Source organism: Electrophorus electricus, chromosome 8 (genome assembly GCF_041902795.1).
Source record: "Electrophorus electricus isolate QZ-2024a chromosome 8, ASM4190279v1, whole genome shotgun sequence".
NCBI lineage: Eukaryota > Metazoa > Chordata > Actinopteri > Gymnotiformes > Gymnotidae > Electrophorus > Electrophorus electricus.
In genome coordinates, this window is record NC_137504.1 from 481101 (window position 1) to 495399 (window position 14299).

General features: G+C 46.0%; 2 protein-coding genes across 19 annotated transcripts; one reads left to right on the forward strand and one right to left on the reverse strand.

The window, feature by feature from the left end:
* The first annotated feature begins 224 nt into the window (after window positions 1-224).
* On the forward strand, window positions 225-6575 carry LOC113587449 (uncharacterized). 5 transcript variants are annotated; one of them, XR_014124947.1, is made up of 7 exons: window positions 225-868; window positions 987-1070; window positions 1496-1584; window positions 4094-4207; window positions 4779-4958; window positions 5268-5331; window positions 5533-5600. XR_014124947.1 is itself a non-coding variant. In XM_035527535.2 (7 exons), the coding sequence occupies exons 2-7, from the start codon at window positions 1065-1067 to the stop codon at window positions 5584-5586; spliced, it is 501 nt and encodes a 166-aa protein (XP_035383428.1). In that variant the 5' UTR covers window positions 225-868; window positions 987-1064; the 3' UTR covers window positions 5587-6575. The 5 variants fall into 5 exon arrangements, 4 of the variants coding, with proteins under 4 accessions (XP_035383428.1, XP_035383426.1, XP_081575633.1 ...); XM_035527535.2 differs by having other exon boundaries at window positions 1496-1588; window positions 4779-4948; window positions 5533-6575; XM_035527533.2 differs by having other exon boundaries at window positions 4779-4948; window positions 5533-6575.
* A 154-nt stretch (window positions 6576-6729) lies between these two features.
* Window positions 6730-14057, reverse strand: lipia (lipase, member Ia). Of its 14 annotated transcripts, XM_081719502.1 has the most exons (14): window positions 13869-13998; window positions 13695-13779; window positions 13022-13144; window positions 12713-12922; window positions 12373-12436; window positions 10984-11354; window positions 9174-9282; window positions 8985-9086; window positions 8744-8833; window positions 8166-8333; window positions 7898-7987; window positions 7599-7707; window positions 7296-7469; window positions 6730-7038 (listed from the first exon to the last, which is right to left on the reverse strand). In XM_081719502.1, the coding sequence occupies exons 4-14, from the start codon at window positions 12737-12739 to the stop codon at window positions 6954-6956; spliced, it is 1389 nt and encodes a 462-aa protein (XP_081575628.1). In that variant the 5' UTR covers window positions 12740-12922; window positions 13022-13144; window positions 13695-13779; window positions 13869-13998; the 3' UTR covers window positions 6730-6953. The 14 variants fall into 14 exon arrangements, with proteins under 14 accessions (XP_081575628.1, XP_035383421.1, XP_026851689.2 ...); XM_035527528.2 differs by lacking the exon at window positions 12713-12922 and having other exon boundaries at window positions 13022-13117; XM_026995888.3 differs by lacking the exon at window positions 12713-12922.
* Window positions 14058-14299: the final 242 nt, after the last annotated feature.

Below are 14299 nucleotides of genomic sequence, written 5' to 3' on the forward strand. Positions count from 1 at the left end.
ACGTATCTGTGTTTTCTTATTTTACATGCTAAATCTGTCCTGTGTGTTCCTGCAAGTGTCAGACACCACGCTTGTGTTGATGTTTGAATGTAGCCAGAGTGGTGAGTGTTATGCTGTCCTCGTCTAAACTTAGCCCTGACAATAGTCAAACCCATACTGGTGTAGGGTTACAGGCGGCCAGGTTGTTATTTATAGGGATGTGTTACAGACTCCAGACTTCTGTCCACTGGGTCAGCAGAAGAGAGCAGAACAGTGAGCGCAGGGTGGAGAGAGGAGCTTTGGAACATAGTGAAGAGTGAATCTTAGGGTTTCTCAGAAGAGGTGTGTAATAGTGAAGAGTGAACCTTAGGATTTCTCAGAAGAGGTGTGTAATAGTGAAGAGTGAACCTTAGGGTTTCTCAGAAGAGGTGTGTAATAGTGAAGAGTGAAACTTAGGGTTTCTCAGAAGAGGTGTGTAATAGTGAAGAGTGAACCTTAGGGTTTCTCAGAAGAGGTGTGTAATAGTGAAGAGTGAACCTTAGGGTTTCTCAGAAGAGGTGTGTAATAGTGAAGAGTGAACCTTAGGGTTTCTCAGAAGAGGTGTGTAATAGTGAAGAGTGAACCTTAGGGTTTCCCAGAAGAGGTGTGTAATAGTGAAGCGTGAACCTTAGGGTTTCTCAGAAGAGGTGTGTAATAGTGAAGAATGAACCTTAGGGTTTCTCAGAAGAGGTGTGTAATAGTGAAGAGTGAACCTTAGGGTTTCCCAGAAGAGGTGTGTAATAGTGAAGAGTGAACCTTAGGGTTTCTCAGAAGAGGTGTGTAATAGTGAAGAGTGAACCTTAGGGTTTCCCAGAAGAGGTGTGTAATAGTGAAGAGTTTCTCAGAAGAGGTAAGCAGCACAGTAGTGAATTCTGCAGCTCAACCAGCTGCCCTCTCCCTCACCTGCTCTTTTACCTGTTTATCTGTTTACCTGTTTATGTTTAGCATCTCTCTTCTTGTTGTTTTAGTTCATGGTCTCCGAGCTTCCTGTCTGACGTCAACTCTCAGTCCTTGGGTGTCTATGGGAAACTACAGCTCTGCCCTGTATGGGGGTAAGTTCACTCTGTGCCCTGTATGGGGGTAAGTCCACTCTGTGCCCTGTATGGGAGTAAGTCCACTTTCTGCCCTGTATGGGGGTAAGTCCACTCTGTGCCCTGTATGGGGGTAAGTCCACTTTCTGCCCTGTATGGGGGTAAATCTCCCAGCTGGTAGGTGGCTTTTCTGTTATTTGTTTCCTTCAGATTTACACAGTTTCTAGTAAATAAGAGTTCAAAGTCACCATTTTGGATACTGACTGTAAATCTGCTTTACATTACAGAACATAATACTGGTTATTACTTGTGTACATAATAATAATATTTGTATTTTTAATCATAGTCTGTTCGTGTAGCTATACCAGTGGTGTATGCTGGTATAATACATTTCATTTGCTAATTTTATTTTGTCTGTTTAATCTCTCTGTTTGCACATCTTGAAGAGGTGGAAGATTTTAAAGCCATCGTGTCATCGTCAGAGAACGCAACGTCTCACAGACACACGCTGGAGACTCCGTTCTCAGATAATCATGTCAGTAAGTGCCTCCGTCATATGGACACTACTCAGCACAAACTACAGTGGAACCTGAGACAGAGTCTTTGTGTATCATGGACAGTTTTATAAGACGGACAAATAGTCTCAGCCTGGCCACGTTAGTCCACTACAGTAGTTATATGTTCACTGTTCATGGGAACCCACTTACTGGCACAACTTAACACCACAGGCTTACACCACTGTTTTAACACCACAGGCTTACACCACTGTTTTAACCCCACAGGCTTACACCACTGTTTTAGCACCACAGGCTTACACCACTATTTTAGCACCACATGATTACACCTCTGTTTTAGCACCACAGGCTTACACCTCTGTTTTAGCACCACAGGCTTACACCTCTGTTTTAGCACCACAGGCTTACACCACTGTTTTAACACAACAGGCTTACACCTCTGTTTTAACACCACAGGCTTACACCACTGTTTTAACACCACAGGCTTACACCACTGTTTTAACACTGCAGTGCTGCAGGTTTGGTGACTCTCAGTTAAAAGAAATTAAGAAAATAACTCAAACCTGACTGAAATAACCAACTGCAATTTACCCATTAATGTCAAAGCTGTAACCTTCACCTATAGCCTGGTTTTCAGCAGATCCTGGGAGTTTGTGCAGTGAGTGTGGAGTAGCATGAGGCCCTGACTTTGACTCCCACCTGCAGTGGTCAGGGCCCCTGAGATTCTGCCATCTCCAGAGGAACTGCCTGCTGGATAACACAGACAGTGTTCTGCACTGCCCTGGCTAACACAGACAGTGTCCTGCACTGCACTGGCTAACACAGACTGTGTCCTGCACTACACTAGCTGGCTAACACAGACAGTATCCTGCACTGCACTGGCTAACACAGACAGTGTCCTGCACTTCACTGGCTAACACAGACAGTGTCCTGCACTACACTAGCTGGCTAACACAGACAGTGTCCTGCACTGCACTAGCTGGCTAACACAGACAGTGTCCTACACTGCCCTGGCTAACACAGACAGTGTCCTACACTGCCCTGGCTAACACAGACAGTGTCCTGCACTGCACTGGCTAACACAGACAGTGTCCTGCACTACACTAGCTGGCTAACACAGACAGTGTCCTGCACTGCACTAGCTGGCTAACACAGACAGTGTCCTACACTGCCCTGGCTAACACAGACAGTGTCCTGCACTGCCCTGGCTAACACAGACAGTGTCCTGCACTGCACTGGCTAACACAGACAGTGTCCTGCACTACACTAGGTGGCTAAAACAGACAGTGTCCTGCACTACTCTAGCTGGCTAACACAGACAGTGTCCTGCACTGCACTGGCTAACAAAGACAGTGTCCTGCACTTCACTGGCTAACAAAGGCCTGCAGGACTGCTGTGGATCAGGACATCCTCTGGCTCAGCTCCTGAACCCGCCAGTAGTGTTAATGAGCAGAACTACAGGCTCAGTGTTGCTATTCCTGCATTTATAAAATACAGAAGCGTTAATTCTGCAGTTATGAGCTCAGCTGAGCAGCTGACTCGGTTGTGCACGTTGTGATCTGAACAGTCTGCAAAAGGCAGAGGTGGTGGTGAGGGTTTGTATTCACCATGGGCTGTGGTATTTGTGCTTTTGACACTGTGAAGGGTGTCTGAGATGTTCTTGGGCTATATTTAACTGTTCGGAATTAACAGGAGGAGAACATATGCATGTGCGCGCGCACACACACACACAATGGGAACTGAGACTATGGGAACTGATTTCAGACTAAAGCATCATATGTTGTGAAGTTGGGGATCTGGGAATGTGATTACATTTAGAGTGGCAGCATTTGAACGACATTCACAGCAGCTAGGAGTAAAGCAGGAGTACAGGAGGTGTAAAACAGACTTTAGTATCAGTGGGTGTTCTCTCTGGGACTCAGACCCATCACCATGGTGACAGCAGCAGCTTGCGCTACCTGCTCTACCAAGTGAGCTGCCTACCCAGTATCCTATCTCTGCATCCCAACAGCTAACATTCCTCTCTGGTTCCTCTTGATCTGTCAACACTTCCCTCTTATTTCTCTTCTTCAGTCCAAACAGCAGATGGCAGCTGATGTGTGTGTGTGTGTGTGTGTGTGTGTGTGTGTGTGTGTGTGTGTAGTCATGCAGTGTAGATAATGATGAAGATGCCTGGGTCAAACAGCACAGGGCCTTGTGTAGTCTTTAGTGTAGTGTAGTGTAGTGTAGTGTAGGTTGGTGTGCAGTGTGGTGTGTAGGATGGTACTTAGTGTATAGTGCGGTGGGTAGTATAGTGTGTTGTGTGTAGTGTGGATGGTCACGGGCAATAAGGAAGGACGGACATACAAACACACACACACGTCCTAAGCAGAGTCCAGTGTAAATAAGTGAATCACATAGACTGCACAGAACAAATTCCAAATTTGTTCCAAATTTTTGTCCCTGTTCCCCTTGATTTGTGTGCCGTGTCCTTCCATTCCATGTCCATCCCCATTTCCCCTGTCCATCCCTGTTCCGTGTCCTCTGCAGGCCTGCCCTGAGGAGGCCATAGTGTGGGAGCAGCAGACGCAGGCAGCGCTGGGAGCCAATCAGCTCACACCTGAGTTCCTCACTGAGACTGGACAGCCACACAGTGATGATGCAGTGAGCCAGACACACTCAGCCAAGCTCAGCCCTGTTGCTCCAAGCTTCAGCACACAGTTAAATCCAAAGACTGTAACTAAAGCAGCAGATATTGGTGTCTGAAAACATGCATGGGTCATTTTGAATGATCACGTCTAGGATGCAAAATGTCAGGCGCACATGTAAATTACAGCATGTGAGAACCATGGTGTCAAAGCCCTGGTCTGGTTAATGGGGCAAACGGGACACCTGTGTCAGTGTGGCTACAGGCCACTGCCCCCTAGTGGCAATTATTAATCATCACCATCTAAAAATTGGACTAGCTAAAATGTAATTAGCAATTTTAAACTTTCATTTAAATTAAAATACATAATTTAGTATTTTGTTTTTATTCTTCTATTATATAACCCACTGACATTCAAATCTACCATCCCTGGGTGTTTTTGTTGTGTGCTATTGAAGCTCAAATGCCTTCACACAGACTCTTACCCAAAGTGTCATCTACTCATCCTCTCATCCACTCATCCTCTCATCCTTTCATACACTGTAAAGTATTTGACAGATTTTGACCTTTCACTCCTGCGGTTCTCAGGAGGCTGTGAGGAACGCTCCACATCTGAGGGTCTTCTCTCTCCCCTGCCTCCCCAGTGCCATGGAGCTCCCACCCAGAGCCCCACCACATGGCCCTCCTACGCTGGAGCACCTCCAGGTGGAGCTCCAGGACATGAGAGAAGAACTACAGCAGCTGAAGAGTCAGCACAAGTGTGTGTGTGTGTGTATTAGGGGTTATTAACCTAAGATACATGTGTTTGCCTTGAAGATAATACTGAAGTTATTGGTAATGGTGATGTTATCGGTGTTTTTATTACAGTGAATGCAGCTCTAAAATATGATTTTTGAGATATTATATATTATCATTCTACATACCCATTGGGTTGTATCACAATATCAGATTCATACAATGTATTTTGTATTACTAACAGACTAGCACAGCATTACACTAGCAAACTAGCAGATTAGCAGACTAGTAGAATAGCAGAAATCCTGATCTGCCTTCCTGACAGGAAACCTTGTGTTGCAGGACTGAGATTAAACTGCTGATGAATGAACTTGATGAAGAGAAGAAAAAGCGTTTGTCCATGCAGGTAAGAATGTAACTTCCTCTAACCCTCTGAGCATGGAGACCTGATCCCAGACCTGTGCATCTGTTCTACAACCTTGTTTATTCACTAAATATTGTGATTGTGGAGCACAAGTCTGATCCAGGATCAGAACTCCTACTCTGATGTGCAGAGTTCCCATTGTCTTCCTGTTTCACTGTTTGTTGTGTTTCCCGTCTGGCTCAGGTTGAGGTCGAGCGTATTAAGAAGCACATGTCTAAACACACAGCACATCAGTAACATGCCCAACACCCACCCACAGGGGGGCCGCACAACTCTCACACGTCACTGTGACCACACACATTCCACACGTAACCGTGAAAATGCACCATGATCCCTGTTATTGGCTGGGGAAGGCCAGCCTTCCTGCAGAAGAAGATTCAGAGAGGAAGGTCTCTCCGACGGAGTGTGTAGGGGAGCTATGTGGAAAACACACTCGCCGGGCCTGCAGTTCTACCAATGTCTTCACCTCCAGACTTTGTGCCCTACTGACCATACCCCCACTGCACACTTGTGTCTGCCTCGTGCTCTACCTGTTAGACCGGTATGGGTTTTTGGTTTCTGTACTGGATAACTTTGGTTTGTTCTGGGTCAGCTCTGTTAAAGCAGCTACACAGCAGCTACACCTGAACACCTGAACCACACTGAGGTCATCGCATCTGCCAGTTACAGAAAATAACCAACACGAGTTGCTGAGAGCGGTTATAAACTGTCTCATAAATGCTGTAGTTGTGTGAGCTGTCAGTAATCTCAAGTCTTCTGTCCTGCTGGACTTCTATTACGAACATTAAATGTAAAGTTTATTAACGCGACTCCACTATTCAGTCAAACATGTTTTAACTATTTCCAAGCAACTTGATTTAAGAGTAATGATGCTACATGCTACAATCTCAGTAATCAAAAATACAAGGAAACTATTGTACATGTATTTAAACTACATGCATTTAAACTACTGTGCATGTATATAAACTTCATGTGCACTGGTATTATAGTGCATTATACCGATTTATAAGTTAGATGTCTTGGTTTCTGTTTTCTGCTCTGATGTTGAAATGCATACATCTGGATTTTCTTTCAAATATTTAAAAAGACAACTTCAAAATAAGAGGTTTGTTTCAAAGAGTTCCAGTTTCATTAATATAACATTTATTTAAAAAAGCAAAACCAAACAAACTGAAGTAAAGTGAATGTCTGTACACTCTTCACATTAAAGGTTACATTAGCATTTATCATTGTGTCTGTCATAAAGTCTCCTAAATTTGGCACCAATATGGGATGTATTAAAAACATAAATCACCTTCAAGTCGTTACCTTCAAATTGTGTCTACTTGGACAGACTCCTCCAGTAAAACAGACCACACTCACAGTAAAAAGATGGAAGTATTTAAAATTTTGCCCAGAATTTGTTTACATTAGTTAAAGCACCCTTGCTTTCCTGAATGGGATAAGTAAGAAGACTCCAGATGAGTCCATGCGGTCTGGGCCAGCTGCGCCAGATGCTACCAGGATTCTGGAATAACTGACTCCAGATATGTCCATGTGGTCCGGGCCAGCAGGGTTCTGGCAGACACAGGTGCACTCATGGTCCAGGGCTCCTGTATTCTGGCTTAGAAGTTGGAGTCCTGACAGGGAATGGGTCTGAAGGTCACCTCCGTGTTCTCCATCAGGAGAACATCATAGCGACACATGGGCCTGTAAGAAGATTGAGAAGAGCTGTTATCTGCTGCGCTGTCCGGCCGAACGGAACAATGATACCACCTCTGCTGGGAAGCAGGTAAAGGTCTATGGGAAGGTAAAGGTAAAAATACTTTTTAAAAAGAATTTCTTATAATAAAGATATGTATACATCAAAGCTAATGTTTATAATATGTCATTAATTTCCCTAAATAAATATTTCTATAAATCTGTATTGTAATTATGGCTGGTTTCCTTGATGGTGGAGCTCTTGCCTCAGGTGTGAGTCCAGCGGGGTGAGGCGTAGTCGGAGCACGCGGAGCTTGTGACGTGCTGCACACACGTTTCCTGTGCTGTAGGTCAGTGTGATGGTCTCAACGAGCTGTAGGGCTCTGTCGAAGCGCGCCAACAGCGTGGTCTTCGTGTACATCTCAAACTTAAAAGACTTGCTAAGTTGGAACAGAAGGAATCAAAGCAACAACTTTAACGAGGCATCACACAGTCCTTTCACTGGATGTTGTGTTTAGCTGCGTGTCCAGGAGCACGGGACAGATCAGACAGCCGTCCAGCTGACTTACTGGTTGATTTGGGCCATGGCCTCCTCTGCTGGGTTTTGTAACTTGATGGTTACTGAGCCCCACCGGGGCTGAGAGTTCCAGGTCAGAATGTCAACCTCGTAGTTGGTCTCTGTTAGAAGGACAATCAATAACCACTAAAAATGACCGGGATTAATGATCTCGTATGATAACTGAACCTGGAACTAAAGTCCAGCCTCACTGACTATTGGCTACCAAATGCTGCAGTCACGGTGTGAACACAGTCCTTGCAGCAGTAGGATAGTATGGCTTTATGCTACCATGTAGAGGTTTCCACTCACGGCAGAATGGAGATTGTTTGTTTGTTGTAAAATACGTTGACGTCTGTCCAAGTTTAACCAGTAAATCCTTCCAGTTAATCAAAGTGGGCCCTGGGACCAGACAAAGCCACAACATGCATCACGTACAGTGTAGTAACACTAAAGGCGCACAAACAAGCACCCACACAAAAAAATTCACAAAAGCTCCAAACACAAAGGCCAGCAAACACTCACGCTTCTAGAAGTCTAGTATTGAACTCAGTAATGTATGGTGATTACTGAGGCTTACCAAATACTGGGCACCCTGCTGAACTGAACTGATCACAGCGTAAGCACTTGCCATCCAGGTAGTCTGAGTAGCTTGCACAGGGGTAGCCAATGAGCGGACATGTCACGTTAAAGGACGCGACGTAGAGGAACACTGACCTCTGGTGGTCACACTTGAAATATTGTGAACCTGTGGGAGAGGTCAGAAATATAGTTTAGTGAGAACACTAAAGTGAACTATATTGAACTTTGGGTGTGTAGAGTTTAAGAGGCATTAAGATGCATGTATGTGTGTGCTAGTTCATGTCTGAACAGTTATTCATCTGAACTTGTGATGCGTGGCCCGCACATGTCAACAATGCATTCCTGAACTGGGTCTGTCCCGCAGGACACCTGCGCAGAACCTGATCACTTTACTGCTGCGACACTCTGGCCAGTGGATAAAACCGTTGAGAGAAAAAAAAAAGAGAGAAAGACTGAACTGCACTTGGCAAAGACGTGGAAGACGTGACGAAGACAGTGTGAGATTGCTGAGTCAGTCCACGGTCCCGCTGGATGTAATCCAGACGGAGTAATCTGGATTATGGGCGATTCACTGACCTGAGAAGATGGTCTTGGGACAGCCCGGCTGGTCGGCTCCGCCGTTTGCGTAGAAGTCAATGTGACCCAGGGGATTCCGAAAGCCAAACGCTACATTGAACACATCATAACCATCTCAATGAACTCCGCAACACAACAATCTTATTAAAGTCAGAACAGTCCAGGGCATCTGCTGCCTTGAGCAACCACGTGAATAACACTAAAAACACTACAAACGTGGTGTAACGTCGGCGAGGCGCACCGTCCATATCCGTGTGCAGAGCCTCCACAAACTGAGCGTCTGATGGGTCCAGACGGTCGTCCACTGGCTTCCCTGTGAACGAGGGTCCAGCAGGATCTAGGGCTGCCACACACAAGCACACGTCCAGGATTAGTGACGTGATCCAGGAGTGTTAGTGCAGTTATACTGACAGCGGGACAGCTGGCGCACCTGTAATTCTGCCGATGGAGCCGTTAAAACTGGCGCCAGTGAAGCCGGAAATGTGAGCTCCTAAACTCACCCCGATCATGTGTACAGAGCTCAGGGAGATGCCTTTTAGCTGCCACACACACACACACACACACACCATGGAACAGTTCAGTAGCTGTTGAAGATCAACTGAACGTAACATCTGTACAGGACTAAGAAATTCATCGTTAACCATACACTGTACACAGAAATCCTAAATACTAGAGTGTAAACTCATTAAACGGTCTGTTTGCTTGGACCCTGAGCACACAGTTATCCACTGTGTTCAGAAACTTAATTACACTGGGAAAGGTTGACTCAGTGGAACCAGTGAGATATCAGCAAGGGTTTCTCTGTTTAATGGGTTAAGAACTTTACGGAATAAACATTGATTTACATGCTGGTTTTTCATAACCGACTAGTATTCTGTTTTTCTGAGAAAGCCACCTGGACTGTAAACACTGGAATGGCTTCGGGTGCTGTATTGCACACACAGTGTTTATATTATATCCTGTATCCGTACTGGATACAGTCCTTACTGGGACATAGTCAATCAGCACTGGGCTGTAGCCAGGGCAGGGCCATAGTCAGTACTGGGTCATAGTCAGTCATTACTGGGCTGTAGTCAGTCAGTACTGGGCCGTAGTGAGTACGGGGTTGTAGTCAGTCAGTACTGGGCTGTAGTCAGGGCTGTGCCGTAGTCAGTACGTAGTCTATACTGCAGTGGGAACTAAATTAAATACTAGAACACCAAATAAGGAACATGAGAAAACATCTAATAACCTCATTAAAAGCAGAATTACACTTAGAGTAGGCAGCATACAAAAACTGCATTGTCTAGTAGTACAAAACTTCCTAAAGTATCGTTTGCTGTAATCTGAATCGGAAAGAATGGTGCAGAGTGTCCTGATTCCTTCTCTGGTAAATCTTACACACAAACACCTTACAGGTACAGAGATCTCGTGAGGTACAGACAACTGCACAGGACAGGGAGTTAGGACTCCGTTACCAGTGCGCGCCATCTATTTGCAAATGTTACGCTGTTTTGCAGAAATCTCTCTGAGAGGGTGCAGTCTGCCTCTGGAGGGGAATGTGTATGAACGTGGGGAGAGAAGACCAAAAGGAATCAGTCTGACCAAGTCTGACCACTTGGTGGACAGGGACAGGGACACCATGCAGAGACAACATTTCCTAACACTCACAGAGCAAAAAAAACCTCCCACTCATCACTGAATGCTTGAGAACTATAGCAACAGAAAAGTCCCAACACACGCACACACACCAGCTGGGAGGACATGCCCATCCTATGCAACTGCAGCCCCAAGCCATGCCCTTTCCCCTACAGGCAGCCCTAGGCCACGCCCCTCCATGGCAGGCAGCCCTAAGCCACACCCCACTCCACCCACAGGCAGCTCTAGGCCACACCCCCTCCACTCACAGGCAGCCCTGTGAGCTGTGTCTGATGTGGTTAAACGTGAGGAAAAACACAGAGAACACAGACTCCACACAACCAGCACTGGGAACTCACAGTAACCAGTACTGGGAACTCACAGTAACCAGTACTGGGAACTCACAGTAACCAGTACTGGGAACTCACAGTAACCAGTACTGGGATTCTTGCACCATCACAGCAAGGAAGCACTGAGGTTTTGAATCAGGAGGATTGGGAAGTAGTTACCCCACGCCTAGTAGTTGCCCCGCCCCTGCTGGTTGCCCCACCCCTGCTGGTTGTGACAGGCCTGCAGGCCACACCCTCTCTCACTCAGCACCTCTACCTCCACAATGCTCTCACCTGCATCTTCAGGAGGAAGGCGGTCAGGTTGGAGGCCACGAGCCGCGTGTTCTCCACGACCTTCGGGTAGATGATGTGCGTGGCTCCTCGGTTCCAGTCCACCACCACGGCGTTGACGTCCTTGTGGCTCAGCGTGGCCTCCACCACCTTGTGCATCCAGATGGGAGGGGAGCCAGTGGGCCGGTATCCGTGGATGATGAAGGTGGTAGGCCGTGAGACGTTGAACTCGGGGTTGCTGAAGGGGTCGTCGTGGGACAGCAGAACGCCACAGCTAACGTTGGCACGCGTGTACAGAAGAAGCCTCACTTGGACAGAAGAACCAGCGATGGAGTGCTTCAGGTCCAGATCGGTGATCTCCTCACATTTCTCAGCTGCAGGGTCAGAGGAGACTGTGTGTGTGTGTGCGTGCGCACATTGAAAATATGCAGTTTGTGCATGGATATTTGTTTAAAACATGCTCTTTCTTTGTATTTGTGTGTGTTTTTGTGTATGCTCTGTGGGTGTTTAAGTGGGGGTGTGTGTTTGTGTGTGTAAATGGGGAGTGTTCATCCTGTACAGGTACAGAGGGACACCAGCAGCAGAATGCTGGTGTGTAGAAAGAGGTCTGAACCCCCGTGTTTGTGTTACTGTGTGTCTCATCAGATCTGACTGTGGTCTTTGATCTCTGTGCTGCTCTACACATATTTTATTGGTTTAATTCACATCAAACAACCAATCCGCTAACACTGCATTTTTCTAACACATAAAAAAACACTGATGGTAAATGTTTAGCAACTTTGCAGCCTTTGTGGCCTGACCCTCATGTGGTGTTCTCGGTAGTTTTGTCTCAGTTCTTGAGAGTTGGTGGTTTCCAGCTTTCCAATGTTATCATATTTAAACTCAAGCGTTTACAGTAAATGTGAACCTCCCTATGACAAATGAAAGTGACTTTGCTTCCCTGCTGTTTCACAATGAGTACGATGTTAACCGCGCTGTTGTGAAGAACCACAGCACACACTACAAAACCTCTTTCTGAGGTCAGTTTGGTTTCCATTCCTGCCTCCCTGGCACAAACAGGCCCTTGCAGCAGTGGCTGTAGGCCGGGGCCTGAGCTCCAAACTCTGGTAACACATGAGGAACTGAAAGGGGAATCCCAGGATACACACACTATATGTGTGTGTGTGTGTGCAGGGGAAGATGTGTTACACACACTAGATGTGTGTGTGTGCAGGGGAAGATGTGACACACACACTAGGTGTGTGTGTGTGCGGGGGAAGTTAAAAATACACTTTTAGTCATCTGCCCATGGACCAGAATAATGATTTTTCATTTGGTGAGTGACACATTTGGAGAAAAATGTGGCAGTTTGGATATAAAGAGTCAAGATGTTGGTGACACATGTGACCTCACCTGGGTACTGTGCCAACGACGCTAGCACCACAGCCAAGAACAAGCACCAGGGCATCGTAGCAAGCTGTAACGACAGGGACAAGGGGTAAACACCACTCAACATACCACTTAAACACTTAAATACAACACTCACATACACCACTCAACACTTAAATACACCACTCACACACACCACACTCCATCAAACACAGCACTCACACACACCACTCTCCATCAGACACACCACTCACACACACCACTCTCCATCAAACACAGCACTCACACACACCACACTCCATCAAACACAGCACTCACACACACCACACTCCATCAGAGCACCTGTGCCACATTTCAGACTTGCCAGCGGAGGATCAGAACACAGCACCATTTCCAGGGTAAACAGTCATTAACTGATTACAGGGAACAGGGAAGCTAAAGCAAGTAAAGTCTGTGCTATGTTGTGGTGCTGTCCTCCAGTGCTGGATCACGAGCCCAGACTCCAGCCCAGACTCCAGCTCAGACTCCAGCCCAGACTCCAGCTCAGACCCAGACCTGAGTACCAGTTTGTCTGCTGAAAATGGTAAATGGTAGTTTGGTAGTAGACTGACAGCTCCTATCAGTTTAACTAGAGCTTTAGTTAGCTAGTGTAGTAAACACATTTCCCTCCTACCTGCCTGTGCTTGTCTGTCCACCAGCACATTCCTGACTTCGGCTGTGTATGTCAGTCCCAGCTTGCTACATGGCCCGTGAATGTTTCATTCTCATACTGAAATCAAAGGTCCACTCTGCTCATCTGTTTCAAATTTCAGTTTCCATGAGAAAGATGGTTGCACTACAGAAGACAGACCGGTTCCTTAGACTGGTCACACGCCCACACATACTTACATTTACGGCATTTAGCAGACGCTCTTATCCAGAGCGACTTACAAAGGTGCTTTGTCATTTACTCATAGAACACATCCTATTACAGTACAGTAGGTTAGAGTCCAATATACCAATGATCTAGAATACTGTAGAATACAGGGATTACTGCTGATGGCTAGAAGTACAAAATACATAAGGTCTCTCTTAAACAATGATAAGTGCAGTAAACAATATGCGCTAGAGTTTGCTAAACATAACATTAACAATACCCTACAATAAGTACTAAATTAGTCAGTCAATGATTACCGCATGATTCTCCAACACTTGTCTAAAAATAAACATGCCATTCTTTGGTCTAGAAATCAAAATGGATCTAATAGCATGACATGTTAAATCCACTCAGCAGTGTGTGTGTGTGTATCCTAGAAATCCCCCAGCAGCAGTCTTGTTCCGGTCCTAATCTGACAAAACTTGTTCACCTGCACCAAGCTGTTCGTGTCAAACACACTCCCAAGCGCGCACACACATGACTAAAAGTCAAAGTCCTGTGAGTGAAAAGGACTCCTGTAATAGAAGCACAATGCTTTTAGGCAGGAGCTCATGAGGTCTGTGTTGTAGGAGAGAGAGAGAGAGAGAGAGAGAGAGAGTCTCACCATTCTGAAATTCAATGAAAAAAGCAAAGGCAGCTCCGTCAGTCTCACTGGGAAATGGCTGTGTATTTTTCCTCTCGGGTGTCCGGCTGTGGAATAGGGAAGAAGTTCCAATTCAGTTGGCACCTCTCTGCGTGTCATAAACCAAGCCTATTTGCGACAAAAAGACCAGCCCACATGTAGGTGGCACATTCCTTTCTGTAACACGATCCTGAAGTTACTACCTGTCACAGAAAGGAGCCAGACCTTAGCCATGACTCCGTCCTGCTCTCTCTGGTGCTTAACTGTAGCAACACATTCATGGTTATCAAGGCAGGAGCTGCTGGTGTGCATCTAATTAAAATAATTAATATGTTTTATAGGATAGCGAACAGCTCGCTCAGCTACACTGACCATTTACTGCTGTAATAAAGGGGGCACACAAATCCCTACAC